Consider the following 19,844-nt stretch of genomic DNA (forward strand, 5'->3'; position numbering starts at 1 on the left):
TGTGCATGCAATCTTGAGCTTGACACCTCTATCGGTAGATGAAGCCCTGATATGGAACCTACTGCCAGACGACCTGAATTCGCAGATAGATGTGACTGCCCGACCAGCCACGCGTCCATATATGTGAATCATAATAGCACAATAATACACAGGGCAACGTTTCTAACCATGAGTGCAGGCCAAATGCCCCCGATTCTTCGTGTATGTCATCGCAGTGACGCCTATCAACCGAACAGGCGCAGCCTATTGGAGCGCAGCCGCATGCCGAGCATGGCCAGGCCAGTCGCCGTGATCAACAATGACACCCACGCCCGCCCGCTCCAACGAAGCCCAAAGCGACCCCAAAACCTGACCCGAACGGCGGCGGGTAAGAGACACAGTGTCGACCCTAGGCCTCCTCGGCGCTGGCACTCACTTGCTGCCAGCTTTGCCGCTCAGCTGCCGCTCGAGCTGGACGAGATCCTGTACGTCCGGGTGTACCCAGAGCTCCTCTCCGGCAGCAGACGAGATCGGGGGCAGGGGCTTGCGAGGGGCTCCGCCGTAGCCGTAGAGCTTCTCCAGGAGGTACTTCGTGCCGGCTATGGACGCCTTCGCGATGGTGTAGTCGCCACGAGCGACGATGCCTTGCAGACGCTGAGCCTCGGCAAGGGCAGCCGTATCGGAAGGATTCGTGTAGGCACGGACAGAAAGCTCCTGGAGGTGAGCAGTGGCATACTGACTCCGTATTAGCATGGTCGGTCAGCGCTGTTGTATGACTGATAGAACTCACCGGTGCTACATTGGCTAATCCGATGATAGCCCCATGACCCTTACTGTAAGTTGAGGGCAGGATGAAGTCGGCAAAACCGCCGAGGACGAGGAAGGGTGCATCCGGGTTTTTACGGGGGCTTGTCTTGTCAAAAGACGGAGAAGAGACCGTAGCGCAGACCCTCGTCAATTTCCCGACATCACCACATCTGTGAGTAACGAATCAGTCAGAGATTCTCAAGGTGGCTTCAGTCGGAAGATATAACAAAGAGATGGAGATTGAACGAAGCAGGCATGCCCCGACGGCGGTATGGTGCCGAAGTTGTCAGACCCAAAGAGAGCCCGAACTTGGGGGTCCATGTACCATCGAGATCGGAGCGAGGTCCGAAAATGAATGCCGAAGGCTTCGTCGTTTCGCATAGCAAAAACGGCAATGAAAGTTTAGGTGCTAGGTAACGCAAATATCGCAGATAAGGCAGGCAGGGCACCCACGTTAGCTTGACACCCGCGAGGTTGGGGCATTCAGTCGCGAGTTCGACGAGAATGTCCGAGTCGAGGTTGATCCCTCCACTCGCCCCAGGATCTGGGTAATCCCGAAGAATGAGCGAGGGTGCCACACATAATAAGGACAAGCAGCGTACAATTGTATGCAATGACTGGTATCGGGCTCTTCTCGGAGACCTCGGTGAAGAACGCTTTCAGGGCGTTCTTGTTCCCTGCCAGCACGCCAGCATAATACCCGCTGGTGATGACGATGGAGTAGTCAGCACCTGCAGCGGCGGCTTCGTTGGTGAGCTCGAGCGTTTCGCGGGTGCTTCCCGCTCCGGTCCCAGCGATGACGGGCACGTGCGGAAGATCCGCAGCATCGAGTGCGCTGCGAGCAGCCTTGATGAGGGTCACCCGCTCCGAATGGGATAGATGGTGCGCTTCGCCCATGGACCCAGCAAGAAGAGGGCCAACTCCCGCCTTTGCGAGACGGACAACATGAGTCTCGAATGAAGGGATGTCTGCAATGCGGTTCAGGACATGCGCCCCAGTCAATCAGTAGGGATCGTGCTCACCAAGGTCCTCCGTGTCCGGGAGGAAGAAGGTGGGGATGGGGGCGAAAATGCCGGGACGAAGAGGACGAGAGACCTTGTGCCCGTTAACGCCGTTCGAGACCATGACTGTAGCGGCGGAGGGAAATATCGCGACATGGATGCGGAGGTCATGTACTTATACAGGTTCAAGTCCAAATCGGGGACTCGGACCGCGCCCGTCGCGGGCGCGCTCCCCGCCGGGCCGGGCTCGGTTACTCCCACTCTCCGACCCGCCGCACCGTTCGCGTCAACTCTCCTGCCTCATCCACGGCCTGCGCATCGGAGCGGCTCGCGCCACACGTTGGCGAAGGAACGGTCGGCCTCTTGTCATCTGCTTGCCTTCAGTGATCACATGCAGTGCCTTCCGGACTTTGCAAACGGAGTTCGCGGTGGTTGCTTACCTGGGAACCGCAACGCGTGTCGATGCCAAATTTACCGATATTTGCAACTTCTCTCAGGAAACGACGGGACGGAGTAGTGATAACGAGACCGCGATGATTGGAGTTGTTTACTTTCTGGTGCATCGATGAACGCGCTGCACTACAAACTCTTCGCTGAACCCACGTGCACATGCGGCCGCGCTACCTGAAAGTATCTTGAAGGCTACGCAGCATTGCGATCAATCGTGCCCAGATCGTGCCCGTATTCGTAACGTTCATCGAAGCGTTTGCCCCTGTCAGATTCCATCTAACCTTGAGCCATGCAAGTGCAGCCGGTTTTGCGGTCAGGTCTAGCCATTACTCATGCACCTCGCGATCGGGGCCTAGATACTGCGCGGAGATACACGAAATGCTCCGCGACCCATGACTATGATTCTATCGTAAGCATCGGCCTTGTATTCCGTTTTTTGCAAGTTCTGATGGCAATTCGTATTGCAGACAATCTCTGCAAAGGATGCATGAGTTTGTGTCATTCATGGCATACATGAACCGAAATATAGTGCACGAGATCCGAAGACGATAGATCCTGATTATCAAATGAAGTTCGTTGCTCGTGTGTTCATTGGCGCGAAGCTCCAGTATACCAGCGATGTTCGTTGCGGGGTAATCGACAGGCACCGAAGCGTGGAACACGGGCGCGGGGTCATAATTGAAAGCATCCGTGAACGTGCGGACGGTCTATGATACCATTCGATGCAGCTCTTTCTGGGCGCTTGATGTGTTAAAGAACATGTATAGTACATCATCACGAAAGCCATGGTCCATGGCTCTTCATTTCTGTGCCTCGATGTCTATGGTTAGCGTAGAAGTCCCACAAATTCGAGAGATAGTCGAGCAATCATTGCATCGTAGCGAGTGCAATCGTAATGGGCGTATGGCGAGAGGTAGGCTTCACCTCGCAAAGAGCAGGGTCGGAGGCAAACCTACAGCAGATAAGGCTACCCATCATCAAGGAGTGTCGGAAGAACGCGGGCCGGGTGCAGAAGTCGGGTGTTCCGGGACTGAATGTAGAACGTGCATGTTGTAAGTTAGGAGTGACGAGAGGAAGCAATTTCGTTGTAGGCGTGAGTCCGGCCGAGTTGAAGCCGAAATTGGAGCGTCAACGTGGAATATCAGAACGATGGGCCGGTTTGTGGACCACGACCACAATGAGATTAATATTCGATATTCTGTATGGATATTGTGCAACCTTGGACGTGCCGTAGGTCAGCTGGGGAACCAGAAAATCGTCAGCTGGACCGATCGTAGATATCCAGACCCATACCTGGTATCAACAGCATGCTCAGAAGGTCACCCACAGATAGCGAGGGTGCGAAGCCCTCTTCTCGTCATGAGCTCAGATAGCTATCCTCCTACGAATCCACAACTTGCAGATGGTTCATGACCTCCCGTTCCCAATCTTTGAGACCATCTTCACCAGGTTCTGCGGCGATGCCCTCATCTATCGCCTTCTCGAATACATCCCAGGACACGCATCCGAGCTCTTCTCCAGATGGTTCCAGTGCGAAACGACCCTGTTTTGAACGCGTGAGGGTGACTACATGGCCAGCAGAGCCAACGGCATGTGCCAACTCGTGCACTATGCTCCGGACGTAGGTTCCTCCCGATACCGTCATCCTCAAGACGAACGCGGGGGGGACTTCGTCGGACTCTGACTCCGACGCTCCGGGGTCATCTGCCACCGTCGCGGCCGCGTCAATGCCGCGTAGCGATTTTTGTAGTGCAATCTTTTGTTCGTCCGTCAGAGCCTTCGCAGGCTGACGCCATGAATGGTCACGGCCAAGCCATTCAACAAGTTCAAGCGCGTGCACGGTCACTTTTCGCTTCTCAATGGGCCGGGGAAGTGGTATTCCCTCTCGGGCATACTCGTGAAGGGGTTTCCCGTCCATCTTGAGGGCAGAAAATCTATTATGGATGCCCCATAAGCAAGTATCGACCAAGTAGTGTAGTTTACTGACATTGGTGGCGTTTGCTCGATGTCTCCTCGGAATTGAGCAAGAGCATCTTCGATTCTCTCCTTCGTAATATGACGCCATGGTGCAGATCGTACTCTTGCACCTTCGCTATCGTACGAGTCGGTCTCGCAGCCTAGCAAGCAAGTCGTGCGGTATTCCTAGACATTCTTAATCTCCATGCGTCTTGCGAATAGGCAGTTCGCACCTTTACGCAATCCAAGAACCCTGATAACTCCTTCGTTCCTTTACCCACACCCATGACTGTAGATGACGCGTGATTCGTGTACACATCTGCATGATGTGCGGAGCATACCAAGGACGCCATCAGCCAGTGGATCCAGAGTACCGCCTTGACCAATCTTCACCGCCTGTCGCCCAAACCTACCTTTCTTCTTCTGCTTCGCGTCGACTTTTCCAAGCTTGCTCTTTTCAACGAAGAGCGCCGAATTGTTGATCAAGGGTTTCATGTCATTGATCAACTTCATGGAAGTTGGCCCTGAGGGTTTGGCGACAGCAAACAGACCAGATATAGGTAAAGACGACGGTGTAACTTTGGGCATGTTTCAAACGTAGGGTCGGAGGGAATAGTTCAAGAGAGAAGATACCGTGCAGTCCCTGCACGTTTGGTAGCAGCTGGCTTGCAGGACCGGGTTAGTATTCGGACCTTCGGTGGCGGTGGCGGTACAGTCATGGCTGCATTAGGCAGTATTACCCGCAGAATTTTCACGCGAGCACATCGGCGCCTCCGATTGGAAAGTGGCTTCTGCCTCGAGCTCACCTTCAGACTGCCAGCATCACCTGGAGACTGATCGTATATCCTTGTATGACCGCTGATACGAATGGACTGTCGATGGCCGGATTCAAATATGTCTGTCGCCGGTGCTCTGTCAAAGCGCGATGTATTGCTCATTCACGTCCCGGACGAGGTTAGTCATGTTGCTCGCTTTCCTTGACATGCGCATTTGTTGGACTGCGCGCGGGCAAGTCGGTGGACTCGGTACACTAGTACTCCGCCCCATGGACGGATCGTACCTTTCGAAAATGGCGCACGCTTACGCTGGGCTCCGGAGAACCGCTTTGCACCGCATCCGTATCTCGTGGCGCCAGCGCTCACCTGCGCTCACTCGTGGATGTCTCTGGTCGTTCCGCATGTCTCCAGACAGCCAGACAACAAGGAAGGTCTACCGTCCCTTTGGGTCTCCCAACGCGATCACTGCGGAGTCTAGGTCAACTGAGACTTGCAAGCTTCCGAGACAGCATCCACACCTTACTGCAGCCATATGGCTGTCCTTGCTCTCGTCGAATTTGCTCTCCTGTGCCGTAGGCTCTGTTCCATTGCGTTACGGATAGGAGTCCGCATATCTGTTGATCCTCAGGACTGCTTCGTGACTCGCACGTCTTGCCTCAATGGGACATGTGTGGGGTATCGTTCTCAGAGTCTCATCGTCGTGACGCCGACCCGCCCGACACGGTCATGAGCGCAATTTGCGCATCAATCAGATGCAGGGCAGTCCGCCGCCCAATAAAAGCCCAAAAGCTCGGCGGTTGCTCTTCACCTCTCGTCCGGTTTAGTTCCCTTCTCCTTCTAACGCACCAGACGATAATGAGCCTTTTCATGATCTATTCTTTTGTCCTCGCCGCTGTGACCCTTCCGTCTGCTCTCGCGGCGACGGTGGATGTCTCTGTCGGCGACGGAGCTCTTCGCTTTAATCCTGAGTTTATCACCGCTTCTCCAGGGGACGTCGTCAACTTCGTATTGTGCGTACATTGCCATTGTACCATTCGCACCCTCGATGCTGCAGAACTCACTCTCGTAATTCTAGCCATCCGAAAGCGCATTCTGTTACGCAGTCGTCCTTCGCTTCGCCCTGCTCTCCCCTTTCAGGCGGCTTCGACTCTGGACTGTCAGTTTTAGGCGCTTCGACACCGAGAAATAACATCTAATGAAGTCGGGGTTACAGGATGCCTGTGGCCGCTGGAACTACTGATCTACCCAGCTACCAGGTCAAGGTCAACGACACGAATCGTAAGCTACTAATGCCATGGCCTTGTCGGAATTGGCGAAGGCCGACTGAATGGCTTCTCAGCGGTCTGGGTGTACTGCAAGCAGCCCGGTCCTCCTGCGCACTGTGGTCAAGGTTTGTTATTCGCTCGTGCTCGACTGGGTGCGGCTGCTAACGCGGCTCTAGGAATGGTCTTCGCTATCAATGCCCCGGCGGATCCGAACCCGCACTCCTTCTCCGCCTTCCAGGCACTTGCTAATGCTACAGCCTCAAACACCACGTCGAACTCTATCACCAGCGCTGCTACCTCGACATCGACATCCGCATATGTTACGCCTCCTCCACCATCGTTTGTGACGGTCACCGCGACTGTGACTCTTGGTGCATCTACGTGGACAACCACATACGCCTCGTGAGTGCCCCATCGCTTCATAAATATGACGTACTGACCTGCTTGCAGGTACGACGGCACGCCGCGTAAGATCCACGAAAGTTATGCTCAATGATTGAAGACTCATTATAATCACCTCAGCCCCCACTCCCGCGGCTCAGCCGGTTGAACACGAGATTCTGGTCGGTGCGAACAACCAGCTTGCATTCAGCCCTCCCAACATCACCGCTTCCATCGGAGATACCGTTAAGTTTTTCTTCAACCCCAAGAACCACAGTGGTAAGTCAATATTCGCTCATGATATGACCTCCCAATATAAATTCTCGGACACTACAGTCACCCAATCCAGCTTCCTCAAGCCTTGCAACAAGCTGGCGGATGCGACTACTGGAGACCTCGTCGGCTTCGACTCTGGATTGTAAGCCCCAATTAAGCGTTCTTCATCCACTAGCGCTGACTGGCGGGACGTTAGCATGTTCATCGATCCCTCGGCCCCTGTCAACCAGACGACCTTCACCATCACAGTCAACACCACTGGTGAGAGTCTTGCGTTGCTTTCGCACTGACCCAGAGAGAGACTCATCGTGATTTCATAGCGCCCATCTGGGGCTACTGCCGTCAAACTAATCCCGTTGATCACTGCGGATCTGGCATGGTTTTCAGCATCAACGCAGTCGAGTCCGGCCCCAACAACTTCGCCGCCTTCCAAGCTTTGGCCAAGCAGATCAACGGGACTAGTACCGCTTCGGGATCCGGATCTTCCACTGGCTCCGGCACTGCTTCGTCGTCCACCTCCACCAGTACCAAGAGCGGAGGTGCTCGCATCGCCAGTATTAACACGATCCCGATGGTCATCGCTCTTGTCCTGTGCGCGGGTGTGTTTGGGGTAGTCCTATAGGAGACGTTGAACGGCTAGATTTGCACCTCGGTGTTTGGACTTATACTATATATGTTTCCTGCTAGTTATCTCTGTGTATCTGTTACAGTTGGTAACATCGGTTAATTTGTGTGGAGCGACTTGGCCCGGAAGAATATACCGCGCTGCTTGAGGTATGTAACTCAGATAATAACCTACGACATAGCATTCGAGCCATCGTGCCAAAGCAGCTTTTTCTACCATACTTAGCGGGAGCATGCGCCGATGCATGAAATGTCGTAGTTCTGTAGTGGATCACTGGAATGGGTGGCGAAACCTACTAGAGACAACCGGAGCGAGGATGGCAACGAAGACGCTGCATACAGTAAGCGTGTCCTAACAACAAGAACAGTATCGCTATACAGAGCTATGTATCCAAGAACCGCCACATATGCATCGCGTAGCCCAGTTCCTTTCCCAGCTCGCCCACTTCCTCGAAATGTGGGGCAGCAAGCCGATTTGTGACCGACCATCGCAGCGCAGGCACGCGTATGCAAAGTTAGGGCGGACTAGTGGCATCTTCGTCACAATATCCAAGGTCTTCTCCTTCTCCGACGTCCCGCGTACCATGGGGTCAAACGTCGAGAGCTGCGATATACCGTCGAGAAGATCGTTTGGCTTGATGAACAGACGAGGCTTGTCCACGAGCTCAGGGGAGGCAATCTTTTGACTGGCTTGCAGCAAGAAGAGTCCTAATCCCGGGCCCGGGCGACCCATAGCTAGAGCCTTCCGCACAATGGGAGCTACAACGGTCTTAGGCGAAGAGACTAACATGAAATGAGTATATTCACCTGGGAGTTGGCCCACATCCTTCTCCATGTCATTGAAAGCAGACTTGAATGCGGTCAAGTTCAAGCCAGAGCACTCAATGAGATCAAGCAGGATATCCTTGGCGATTTGAGCTGTCTCTCCACTGGGACTACACGCCTGGAGATGCTCTCTCAGACCAATAACGTGACCCAGCAGGCCATGAATATGATTTAGTGCGAAGGGGTGTGAGATAAGCAGGAAGATAGCCGAATGACTTGTTTTCGCGGATGCTGCTTTGACTCCAGAAGAAGGGGTGCCTATGGCCTGCTTAGTTGCATGAATGTGTAAGATACGAACACCGGTACCTGGCGCAGATCCGAAGAGGTCATCCTCCACGTCGTCTTGCTGTTCATTGTCCTTAGACCCCGACGAGATGTCATCACTGCCATTAGCTTGAAGAACACATTCTCTGGCGAGCTTTTCGAGTAAGTCCAGAAACCAGGTTGTTACGCCAATCAACTGCCACACAGCATCTGAACATCGCATTAACCAGGTGATTGGGGTGCTCGTAGCTTCGAGGCACACACCCACGTCATACACATTGCCCTCTTGGCATTGTTCAAAGGCGCTTTGACAGGCTACCAAGGAACAGATGTTCCGCAGAGTGGAAAAGCGAGCATCTAGATCCCGCCTAATATCCTCTGCTTTAGCGACTTGGGACCTTGCACTGTGAATGGTCATGCGGGACGTGAGATCGTGAGATATGTATGTACGTATCGACGTGATGGACTGACCCGTAAACTTGACACGCTATGCCGGAAGCATCAGTTATCCATTGGTTGAGGTGCCCCAAGTGCCGGTTCTCAAGTATACGCAGGACATCGTCGAAAAAATCTTCAAGAAGTGGCAACGACAGGCTTGGCTGGGCAAGGGCATGAACGACATCAGATGCGGTCCGACGCGAGTAGATAGCGGCCAGCAGCTCGATAGTATATCGCTGGCTTTCGCTCGGGCCGCTTTGAAGACGGTAAGATGGTATAGGATGTATGGCGGTCCGAACGGACGAAGCAGACGCCAATGTTGCTGCACTGAGAAAAACCTTGCCCGGCGACATGACAGCCTGAAAAGGAACTGAAGGAACCTTGTCAGCAGATAAGAAGCTGAATTAGCGAGCTTTAACTACCGTCTCTGCCGATGTCATCAGCCGAGCATAAGAGGGGAGTCGCATCGCAGTCATCCTCAACAAGATCTGGTCTATCGTTCATTATATGTTAGATAGATCAAGTGATCAAACAACTCCGGAAGTACGCACAAGCGAAGTACCGTGATCTTTCCCACTTCCATCGTCCGGGCCTCGCCCTTACGACGAGGCGGGGGAGCGGAGGTCATATCTATGTGCGTGTTGACTAGGCCTGCAATAAGGTTTGGCTTCGATACTGCTGTAGACGGTAGGTACGGTGCAATGAAGGCGAAAGTCCCTTCATCAAGTATACGATTAAGATGACCGCGCTGGGAAAGAATATGCTGTCTATATTTCAGCAACACGCAAGCGACCACAATATCTTCGAGTACTAACCCAAGGAGATCGTACATTAGGCAACCTCGCGAAATAGTTTGAAGGGGAGTGCCGCGTTATTGACCAGGTCATTAGTTGGGACTTAGGAGTGGATGTATCTGAGAAAGCGGATGCGTGAGGAGTATTCTCAAGCTCTTGAGCATCGAACAAGGTAATACCTACAGTCTCCAAGGTTAAGGACATTCGCCACCATAAATAGCCCTGGTGATGTCGTTGGTTCCTCGTTTGTCTTCGCGCCCGGCAGCTTCGGCACAGAAACAAATTCCAATTGAGCGACGTGACCATTGGCAGAGACGGGTGGGCAAGGAAGCGTTGTCATACCTGGTTCGCGAGGTCAGAGCCAATGTGTCATCGTTCAAATGAGACGAACCGTGGACACACTTATAGCATTGCCATCGAACCCGATGCGCACTTCACACATGTCTATCATGTCTCTTTCGCCGTATATCTCCCATTCCGAGCCGTCTTCGAGGGGACCACTGTGATCGTCGAGTGATATAGTCAAATCTATCGGTAAAGTCTCAGAATCGCCGGTCTGCGGAGGGCAGACCAGAGGCGGCGGGGGATGCAGGTGCGACCTGAGGGCAACCAAAAGAGAGGAATCTAACCGACACGGCATTATGCTCCGGTTCACACACTGTACGGTATGTAGCTCACCGTCGTAAGGCATGCCAATTGCAGCAGCAACACAGACATCAGTTCCACCGGAGTCATCAAGGGACAGCTGATCCCTGTGCGAGTTCGGATCCGTTTCTTGTGAGGTATGCGGCATGGTTAGAGGGCATGCGACATGCTTGAGTACGATCATTGTGGGATCGGCGCGGGTAGGTCCGTGAGTATGGCGGAGAATGCATGCTTCTATGTGTTGGTTCTGCGTGACCATCATCAAGATTGGATAGGTTGAAGGGACGAAGGGACCCCGTGGAGGGAGGCGAGTCGGTACGCCCTCTGGAGTCATGCACCACTGCACATGGCCAACCGTTAGTTGAATATGCCGGTCGCCAACGCCCGACACTTGCCTCCCTCGGAGGCGCTAGCCATGTTGCGGTGACAACGCCGCTCCCTCTCGGTATGTCCCAAGACGGGCCTGGTTCCCACCAATCCGCCGATTGCAATCTCGGTCTTCGGTACCACAAGCAGCCCAGCCCGTCTCCCGAGCGGCCGGGAAAGTATGCAAAGAGGACGTCAGCCGTAGGCTTGACGACGATGACAGAAGGCGGTTCGTAGGCTGCTGGCGAGGAGAGGATGGGCCCGTGTGACGGAAGCAATGGTGATTGTGTCGAGGAGGCGGATGTCGGCGGGAAGAACCGTCGTACGACTGCAGGTTGATGAGGGTGGGCAGCGAATATAGTATCAATGGACGACCATGCAAGCGCCCTAGAAGTAGCTCCAACAGTGTCTTGCAACGGTATATAGAACGACAAACCTTTGAGCGCGTTCCGCCAAGGGATGGAGGTCCCACCAGCCTATATCGACTGCTTCGTGTTGTCTCTCCTTGCCCTTCCTCGGGGACGACGCATGCATAGGAGGTGGGTCCGCTGGTACATCAGCGAACATATCTTCCCAATAGTAGGACTAATGGTGGCTGGATGGTCGAGGTCGTATCTCGTGAAACAGACGCGTTTGCAGAGGTTTGCATGTGGCGCGACGACCATCTTACACTAACCCTCTCTCAGAACAACTACTCGGCGACGGCCAAACATCCATAATGATCACATCGACTTCAAAATCTCGGGAGATCGCTGGTGTACCAACAGATGTCATCCTGCAACCATTCGCTGATCGCATTCTCGTGCTTATCACGCAATTGGGGAAAGTTGGCAATCTCGTCCGTGCATCGCCTTAGTCTACCGCGTCGCAGTGAATTCATCATGCGTACAGATACAAGCTACGATACCGGCCACAACCGCACTCCAGCCCGCTCCGTCGTCGGACGATACTCTTTCGGCCAGCGCTGCGTTACCTCCACCGCCGCCTACCATCCAGCTTACTCCGTTGCTGGGGGCTGCACCGTCGGAACACATCCGCACACTTCACTCTCTGTATGCATCACAAGCTGCTACGATCATCTGGTTTTCCGAGAATAAAGAAGTGCTCGGCGAAGTGCCTCGGAGGGGCGTGATTGTTGGTGTCGCCCTCAAGAAGCTTGGCGGGGATGAGATCTTGGGGACATCCATATCTGATACCGAAAGGGAAACGTTCATGGGTGTAATGACCTTGCTCGGCGAAATGACGCAAGGACGCGAATGAATCAAGGACGCAAGCTTATACCCTCGCATGTGTGGGCCCTTCACGCTGAGTGCTTATACTTTTGATGACTAGCTGCATGCCATCATCCCCGACTCCCAATGCTCTCGACAGCCTTGCGAAACGCGTGGACTAGGCTGAGTGTATCGTAAATGGGGCCGACAAGCTCGGAGGCTGCGGCCCTATCGCTTGTGGGCCGGAAATACGGATGTTTTACTGACCCACGCCGAGAGTAGCGATGCTGTTTGAACTCCGGAACTCATATTACTACGGTAGCGCGGTGTATCCGGAATAGTAGTAGGTTCAAAGTAGGTCAAATCCTTCGATATCAGTTCGATATCTGGATACTATTTGTTGGCCCTGGTAAGACCGCATTAGGGCAGCGACAACCGGGTTTCTGACATGTCAGTCGTGCCAGCATCATGTCATAGCCGTGAAAGCCGCCGTTTCAGTGTCAGCGTCGGGAGTGGCCATGGCATGAGATCTTGGCGCGCCGGTTCGCGTCGGGGCTCGGGCGACGCCGAACCGATCAAGTCTCTTCTTCGAATCTGACCAGATCTGACTCGCCGTGCGCCGTTCCACCCGCTTAGGAGACCGCAAGATGCCCACCTCGTGCTCGTCGCGACTCATTGCTGTTCAGAAGGTCACTCAAGGAATCCGGATGGGCTTCCGCATGGCAAGCTAGAACGTCACCTGCTCGCGCTCATCGTCCATGGTCGTTCTGTGTAGACCGGTCCTGCGACGAGAACGCTGGTATACGCGTTGCCCTGACATACACGCCAGCCGTCTCAGATCAGGCTAATCCAGAAAAGGACACAAATAATCGCGCGGGTGGCGGGCACGCGGCGTCGGCGCGAACCCGAATATGGCAGTAACCCAATGAAATTCATTCTTCGCGGATCCCGATGTCATGGGCACGGCGTTTGCTGCCGTCGAGGACGGGCCCCATATATGTAGCTCCTGGAGCGTCGGTGGGGCAACCTCCCTCCCTCCCTTCGTTCCTTCCCCCCTCTCTTTGGCGTGGAGGCGAGCTCTCCTCGGTCCGGCCGTTCCCTGTCGTTGTCGTCGTGTGCCCTTGTCGCGTCTGGAATGTCTGGTGGAGACGATTTGATACCTTCCTTCAATATCTCGCTGTCGCAAGCCCGACATCAGCCGCTCCCTCTCTCTTCCGTCCAGAAGTCGACCATCAAAGAACGCAAACAGTTGTATGCATACACAATTTCTCCTTTGGCACTCCATTATACGATATTTGTGAGCCGGATTTTTCCGTAAATTGTTTGCGTAACCGACCAATAATATTTAGGAGGCAGACGAGCATGAAGCCGAAGACTCTTCCCTGAGATCCATACCGCCCACGCAGGTACGTCCCGCTTGGTGTGCCACTGCCTCGCATACCCACCCCGCCGTCCCGCCGTAGGAGCGATGTGGCAGCGAAAATACTGCGGAGAGCTCGCCCTCTGAGAATGGAAGTCAGGAAACACCCCGATCCAAGGTTTCCGCTAAAGTCAGTGCAAGATTCTTGCGATGCTACAAGCCCTGGCTGACGATGTCTTACAGAAAGTCCTCCGTAACATCACGGCTAGATGCCGCAATGGTATCCGCTGGCCCCCGAGTCGAAGAAACCCAGGTTCCGCTACGCATGCTGCGAATTGACTTCAACACTACACTCCCTACAGTAATTAATCCCATTTTTAATATTTGACGCTGCTTTATTGTACCACATAAGTATAATACACTTTCCGCAAAATGATGCACAAGCTGGTTGTCGCGTATGTGGCGTGTGTTTGTACATGTGGATGTTTCCCCGCGCGTCGGCACACAACGCGTCTCGATCGAAAGTCCCCACTGAATCATCCCTCTCCTCTCCTTTCCACGTACTTGTCAGTGTCCCAACCACGGAAAGATCATCATGAGTCAATGTGAGGTAGTAAGTTCATGATGATTAGTCAATACTAAGGTGCACTAGTCGAAAACCCATACTACGGGAACTCTGGTGGGGGCGGTTACCTCGCCGGTGGCTCGCCTTTCGGTAGCCAAAACGGCAGCCCGGGCGGCTCAGGCGGAAAGGCGAGCTAACTATCCACTTGTTGGCTGTGTATGAGGCTCTCATCATTTGTTTCAGCGAGTAGCTCAGCACACCCTGCGGCCAGTCACCGTCAAGCAGCTCAACGACGCGACGCAGGCACACTCAGATGCAGAGTGGTTCGTGGACAAAGCCGAGATTGGCCAAGTGAGTCTTGGATGCGACATTCCCGCTGTTTATGGCCTCAGACGGCCGAAAAGATCATGGTCGTTGCGATGGTCGCGTCGATCAACGCTCAAACGACCAACAACGTTTACTGGCTGGATGACGGGTACGGCCGCATTGAAGCAAGACTTTGGACCGACAACTCGAGCGAGGAAGATGCGGGAAAGTGGGGAGGGATCGAGTGAGTTCGTTCCCATATGGCCGAAACGTCCACAGGCTGAACGTGGTGACGAATAAGGGACTGGGACTGCGTATGCGTGACCGGTAGCTTGAAGACGTTCGGGAATCGGAGATACATCAATACGACACACATACGCAAGATCCCCGCCGACGAGGTCTGCGCCCAACTCTGCCATCACTTATACCATGTGGCGTATGTGACGCTCTGTATCGAACGTGGTCCTGTGAGTTCGAGCGTATGTTATCCTTCCTTTCGCCTCTAACGCGAGTCAACAACGAAGCCTAACGCGAACGGTCAAGCCCAAGCCACTTCCGTGTCAAACGGAGTGGGCGGCTCCTCGGCGTACACCATGCAATCGCACGGCGCGACGGACCAGTTCGGCCACTTGCCCCCGCTGCAGCGGCAAATCATCAACTTCATCAGCCGTCAACCACCCAACAACGATGGCATACACGTTGCGGCCATCACGCGGGCTTTGGCCAACGAGAGTGGCGTCGACGCTCACAAGATCAGGTGGGAAGCATGTCGCATGTACGTCAAATACGTGTTCTGATGTTCCTGCCTTTGTATAGCGACGCGCTGGATTTGCTCATGGACGACGGCTTGGTGTTCACCACCATCGACGAATCGCACTTCAAGATCTCAGAGTAAAATACGAATCAACACGGTATATTAAAGGTCTTGAGCTCATTTGTCCTGACTTCACGGTACTTCTCCGGTGCATGTAGCCGGGACGTGTAAGCCGTCACAAAACATTTATGCTGCATCCATGGAATCCATCACGCACGTTGACTTCAATGGGCGCATATAGTGGTGAGTGCGTGGAGTGGTGGTCTCGTCATTAGTAGAACTGCATGCGAATAGTATACATAATGCGAATATATGCGTATGTGTCCAGTCTATGATGAATGCATGGTAGCAACCTTCTGCGCTCCCTTGGCCACGCCTTCCAGAAGCTTTTTGCGGGAGTCGGTCACCTTCTTCGCCACCCCCAGGACGAAGTCGTGATCGATCTACGGAGAGGGAGAATGTCAGCGAACGTCTTGTCTACATAGAATGAACTCACGCCAGCATCGATCACTGGCTTGCAAGCATCGACGAACTTCCTGCGGTCGTCTGATGTACCCTCTACTTCACTCAGCTTCAGCAGACGCGCTGACATGTCCTTGAAAACAGCCAAAAACTTAGGTCGGAGGTCCTTGAAGCTGGCAACAAGCTGCAGGAGAAACATAAGCATGCCGAACACCTATGCACTCGTCCGATGTGGACCTACATTTCCGAGTTTATGCATCCGAACGACTGACGGAGATTTGAAGCGGTTCGTCTCGACGGTGAAGAATATAAGAGCCTAAACAACCAGGGTCAGATCAGCTCCAGTCTGAGGCTCGATGGAATAGGCATTGACCTCTTGCGTTAGTGTGAAAACATTGAGGATCTCATAAGGCAACGCCTTGCGTTCAACCAACTCGGTAAACTTCTGCTGCATATCTAGCAGGCGTTGTCAATTCGGGAACGGTTTCATACGCGGGCTATTGCATACCGTTGAAGTACTTGAGCAAGATTTCCGGGGGTTCTTCAATCGAAGGGGGCTCATGATCTTTCGAGTGCCCATTGGACGTTCCGTTCTTTGGTACTGGGGGTATCTCGACGCCCTGCAGTGGCTTGCCTGTCCTCGCTTCGGACTGCTTCGCAGCTTCGGCGAGGACTTGCGCCGGCGGAGGGCGGGTGTGGTCATGCCATGGGCGGAGCCAGTCTCCGAGAGCGTTGCAGTATTGCATAAACGCAAGTTCATCGGGAGTTAGCTGCAGAATGATTAGATCAGACGCCACACGTCTGGCGAGTAATTCACCTCATCAGTTTCTTCCTGGTTCTTCTTGTGCAGGCGCTCGGCGAAAGAAAGTTTGCCTTCAGGATGGTTACCCGGCTTCGGCCGGTCACCGACCAGGAGTTTCTCTTCTACTGTCTCGTCCAAGTCGCTCGCATCCGAAAATGCTGCGACGTAGAGCTTTAGCATGACACGCAACCATCCGGGCTAGAGCGGACAGTCAGCTAGCGGTCCAAGACTGACGGTGCTTGGCACGCTTACCCCAGGTCGTCGTCCAAAGAGAATAGTTCGTTCTTCGACAGATTTCCGGCATCTCGGATGATACTCTGGGAAAACGGTGAAGTCACGATTGTCGTGAGAGAAGGGAGTGGTGAATACTGTAAATGCGCGAGCATGAGCTATGCCACCGCTTTCGTTCGGTGAACTCACGGCGATCGAAATTGAGCTTAAGCTCGATTAGTTCCATATCAACGAGATCATTGGTAATCGGCTCATGCGTAACGCGCATGCGGACATGCTCGATCTTCATCAAGTCGCGTTGAAGTGAGTTCTCCAGCCTCTCCTCGAACTCGATGAAGTCCGGGACCTGCACAAAAGCACATCTATGGAGGAACGTCAACCGAAATAGATACCGACTCACCATGCTATACTTCTCCGCTGTGAATGCCCGCACGATGAACTCGGAAGTCTGACAGGGTCATCATGAGCTTCCCTAATATCCTACAAATAGATGAGCTCTCACCTCCTGCGAATTGCTGACATAAATCTGGTTCGCCTCTAGGCACTCGGAGGATAGTGTGAGGTCGCCTATGGAGGTCAACGAGAAGATGGATGCTCGGGTGAGGACAAGATGCGACAGAGTGTCGTTCTGCATCTGCTTAATGTTGAGAGCACGATAGTGCTCCAGAGCAAGCTGGGGAGCACCTAGCGAGGAGGACGTCAATATAGCGACGAGAGGTGCCGAGGACCGTAAACTTACCGAGCAAGCGGTAGATCCTAATCAACAATAATCTGATCAGGTACGACTGCTTGCTTTTTGAGGACGCAAACTCCAAGAACGAGGCAGCATTCTGCAGGTGAACATCATCCTGAGTGGTCGCCCATAGCCCGATGTATGCATCACCCGCGAGTACTGCAAGATCGTCCGCTGGTTGCAGCTCGGTATCAGGCAGATCTTTCCCGAGGCGAAGACCAATCGAATAGTATTGAATATATTGCGCTGCACGAGCAATTTCCTGCTCCGTCGACAACTCCGCCTCCGTCAGGTTGTGCCGTATGAACTTGAAGATGTTGATCGTTCTAACAAGATCTTTGGTCGTCTCCTGTGCTCACAAGTTCAGACCGTGCCGACGGAGAGAGCAGGGGACTCACGGACGAAAGTTGCTTGGACTGCAGGAAAGACGACCAGCGACTCAGACGATCACCTTCTAGCCCAAGATATGGTCGCAAATCCTCGAAACAGCAGGCTTTGTCGCCGTAGACGTCGAAATACTTCTCCATGGCTGCAACGACATCCTCGGGGTCTTGGCAGAAACATTAGAATACGAATAGAGACATTGCTCGATGGATTCCACAAACCTGTAGACAATCCGTGTGATGAAGTCCTGTTTGCGAGGTCCACAAGGGCAAGACTCGCCGACCGATCCTTAAGCCCATCTTCTGCAGCGATGTGGGCCAAGAATTCTCGCGTTTCGGCGACGTGTCTTGCACATTTCTCCCTCGCGTCTGCATCTGCGGCGGATCGCAAATACGAAAACGTCGCATCAAGTATGGACAGGAATTCCAACCAGTTCCTGTCGCTGCACAGCTATGAGCGGTCCGCAATTCAGGATATATGGTTTTGACTGTACTGCTGGTCCGCTATCCGCTGTTTCGCGAGCTCGCCCTCTTCAATCCACGAGCCACGCTCTTGCGCGATTTCGCGCCGCAATGCATCGCAATGCAAGCTGGTGTTGCAGATGTTCTTGCCCAGCTCTGTATCTAACATTGATTGCGCTTCATCCCACGCCTTCAACTCCCGAAGCACTGTCAGATGAAGGTAAAAACGGTCTGCCAGCAAACATGAAAGGGCTGTATTAGGCGCCAGGACGCGACGCGCGAGCTCGTACAGTAGCCCTCGCATAGTCTCCGGCGTCGCGGAATCCTTCGCCTAAACACATCTAAGCCTAACTCACTAGAAATCAAGGGGTATGAACGAACCTGCAAGACCGCGCAAATGGCGTTCCAGTATAAATACCGGTCTTCCTGAAAGTTCTTGTGCATCTTCATGGCGATCTATGATACGCGTATGCGCAGTCGCAGTTAGTGTACTGTATGTATGCTGGACTTTGGCACTCAGTCACCTGCTGGCATGCTTTCCAATTTCCGGTCCGCGCATTGGCGAAGAACGTCTGGGCAGCTAGTTCTTCGTTCCCGGGCTGAGTTTTGTACGCCTCCTCAAACATCTTGATGGTATCGGAGTCTAGATGTAAAGATACAACGATTATGGTACATGCATTCGCGCGACGAACAGACATACTTCTTCCCAAACCCTTCAGGACATGGGTCATGGCACTCAAAGTCCCATCATCCATGGGTTTGGTGGCCAGTACTTCGTCACAGAGGGCCAGAGCTTCCTCTACCTTCTGAGAGCGTACCAACGCTAATGCCTTCAGGGCCTACGGGGGAGTTCAATACCGTGCCAAGGTACGGAGTACCGCGAGCACGTACTTTTATCTGCCCGCTCGTCGGGTGCTTCTTGAGAACTTTGTTGCACGCCAAGATTGCTGTCTTATTGGAGCCGGTGTCCAAAGCATCTACAGCCTGTGTTCATTGCACGCCTCATATGAGATGTAACCCGCGCAGACCGTAGATGGGGCGCAATTGGCGTTCAAAAGCAGCGGCCGACATTGTGACAGATCCAACCACTCAAGAAAATGATAACCCGAGCAGGAGGCAGGCAGTGACGAACTAACAAGGGTCGTAGGAGTCAAGTACGCGTGAGCTGTCTTCCGCACACGCCGCGGCCAGAAGTAACTTTTTGACGCCTCACGTGGCCGAACCCGACCTCTACCGACTACGGTGACCGCGAGGAGGACCGTCGGACTGCCTCGGTGATTACTCTGGGGCCTTTACGTCGTCTATCCCCCCGCCATCTCACATGGCACCCGTTCTGCTATCGCGGTTAGCAAGGCATGAGTTCCTCTCAGTTCATGATTGCTCACGCGTGCGTAGCGGTCTGGATCCTCTCCTGGGGGTCTTCACCGGCGTTCTGGCGTACTATCTATACGAGACGAACCCGCGGACTGCGCTCCCTGAAGAACAACGCCTCACGTCCCTGGTGCGATGGAAGTACTCTCAATGGAGATACATGCGTGAAGCCAAGCTGAAGGAACTGGAAAACAGTCAGGAGGCTGTGGATTGGCGCGTCCTGGTGGCGCACGATGAACGATCCAAATAATTCGATAAGCTGCTGGCTTCACGCGTCCCGTCCTCCCATTCGCGGAA

General features: G+C 53.7%; 7 protein-coding genes across 7 annotated transcripts; 4 read left to right on the forward strand and 3 right to left on the reverse strand.

Annotated features, from left to right (window-relative positions):
• Positions 1–411: 411 nt before the first annotated feature.
• On the reverse strand, positions 412–1,911 carry PUNSTDRAFT_70957 (dihydrodipicolinate synthetase; the record flags this gene model as incomplete). Its single annotated transcript, XM_007385520.1, has 5 exons — positions 412–714; positions 770–956; positions 1,240–1,330; positions 1,389–1,754; positions 1,809–1,911. The coding sequence occupies 5 exons, from the start codon at positions 1,909–1,911 to the stop codon at positions 412–414; spliced, it is 1,050 nt and encodes a 349-aa protein (XP_007385582.1).
• A 1,707-nt stretch (positions 1,912–3,618) lies between these two features.
• PUNSTDRAFT_71184 (pseudouridylate synthase 4) lies at positions 3,619–4,781 on the reverse strand (the record flags this gene model as incomplete). The annotated part of the gene is made up of 4 exons (XM_007385521.1): positions 3,619–4,171; positions 4,225–4,379; positions 4,427–4,482; positions 4,535–4,781. 4 exons carry the CDS (start codon positions 4,779–4,781, stop codon positions 3,619–3,621), a joined length of 1,011 nt encoding a protein of 336 aa, XP_007385583.1.
• A 1,043-nt stretch (positions 4,782–5,824) lies between these two features.
• Positions 5,825–7,618, forward strand: PUNSTDRAFT_45735 (Cupredoxin; the record flags this gene model as incomplete). The annotated part of the gene is made up of 11 exons (XM_007385522.1): positions 5,825–5,979; positions 6,045–6,125; positions 6,183–6,247; positions 6,309–6,359; positions 6,411–6,636; positions 6,685–6,701; positions 6,757–6,894; positions 6,952–7,033; positions 7,088–7,152; positions 7,212–7,490; positions 7,602–7,618. The coding sequence occupies 11 exons, from the start codon at positions 5,825–5,827 to the stop codon at positions 7,616–7,618; spliced, it is 1,176 nt and encodes a 391-aa protein (XP_007385584.1).
• Positions 7,619–11,562: 3,944 nt separating this feature from the next.
• PUNSTDRAFT_144807 (uncharacterized protein) lies at positions 11,563–12,107 on the forward strand (the record flags this gene model as incomplete). The annotated part of the gene is made up of 2 exons (XM_007385523.1): positions 11,563–11,685; positions 11,739–12,107. The coding sequence occupies 2 exons, from the start codon at positions 11,566–11,568 to the stop codon at positions 12,105–12,107; spliced, it is 489 nt and encodes a 162-aa protein (XP_007385585.1).
• An 832-nt stretch (positions 12,108–12,939) lies between these two features.
• Positions 12,940–13,852, forward strand: PUNSTDRAFT_121449 (uncharacterized protein). The gene is made up of 4 exons (XM_007385524.1): positions 12,940–13,355; positions 13,408–13,464; positions 13,522–13,608; positions 13,662–13,852. The coding sequence occupies exons 1-4, from the start codon at positions 13,194–13,196 to the stop codon at positions 13,755–13,757; spliced, it is 402 nt and encodes a 133-aa protein (XP_007385586.1). The 5' UTR covers positions 12,940–13,193; the 3' UTR covers positions 13,758–13,852.
• A 151-nt stretch (positions 13,853–14,003) lies between these two features.
• On the reverse strand, positions 14,004–19,247 carry PUNSTDRAFT_104914 (actin cytoskeleton organization protein; the record flags this gene model as incomplete). The annotated part of the gene is made up of 25 exons (XM_007385525.1): positions 14,004–14,023; positions 14,071–14,169; positions 14,225–14,334; positions 14,388–14,533; positions 14,591–14,756; positions 14,814–15,046; positions 15,106–15,546; positions 15,600–15,749; positions 15,807–15,881; positions 15,939–16,021; positions 16,074–16,335; positions 16,383–16,565; positions 16,620–16,735; positions 16,788–16,944; positions 16,999–17,046; positions 17,101–17,282; positions 17,338–17,680; positions 17,730–17,881; positions 17,937–18,157; positions 18,209–18,507; positions 18,558–18,632; positions 18,701–18,819; positions 18,877–19,015; positions 19,068–19,153; positions 19,205–19,247. The coding sequence occupies 19 exons, from the start codon at positions 19,245–19,247 to the stop codon at positions 15,433–15,435; spliced, it is 2,847 nt and encodes a 948-aa protein (XP_007385587.1). The 3' UTR covers positions 14,004–14,023; positions 14,071–14,169; positions 14,225–14,334; positions 14,388–14,533; positions 14,591–14,756; positions 14,814–15,046; positions 15,106–15,432.
• A 250-nt stretch (positions 19,248–19,497) lies between these two features.
• Positions 19,498–19,797, forward strand: PUNSTDRAFT_135981 (uncharacterized protein; the record flags this gene model as incomplete). Its single annotated transcript, XM_007385526.1, has 2 exons — positions 19,498–19,520; positions 19,572–19,797. 2 exons carry the CDS (start codon positions 19,498–19,500, stop codon positions 19,795–19,797), a joined length of 249 nt encoding a protein of 82 aa, XP_007385588.1.
• Positions 19,798–19,844: the final 47 nt, after the last annotated feature.

The sequence above is a fragment of the Punctularia strigosozonata genome, assembly GCF_000264995.1.
Source record: "Punctularia strigosozonata HHB-11173 SS5 unplaced genomic scaffold PUNSTscaffold_9, whole genome shotgun sequence".
NCBI lineage: Eukaryota > Fungi > Basidiomycota > Agaricomycetes > Corticiales > Punctulariaceae > Punctularia > Punctularia strigosozonata.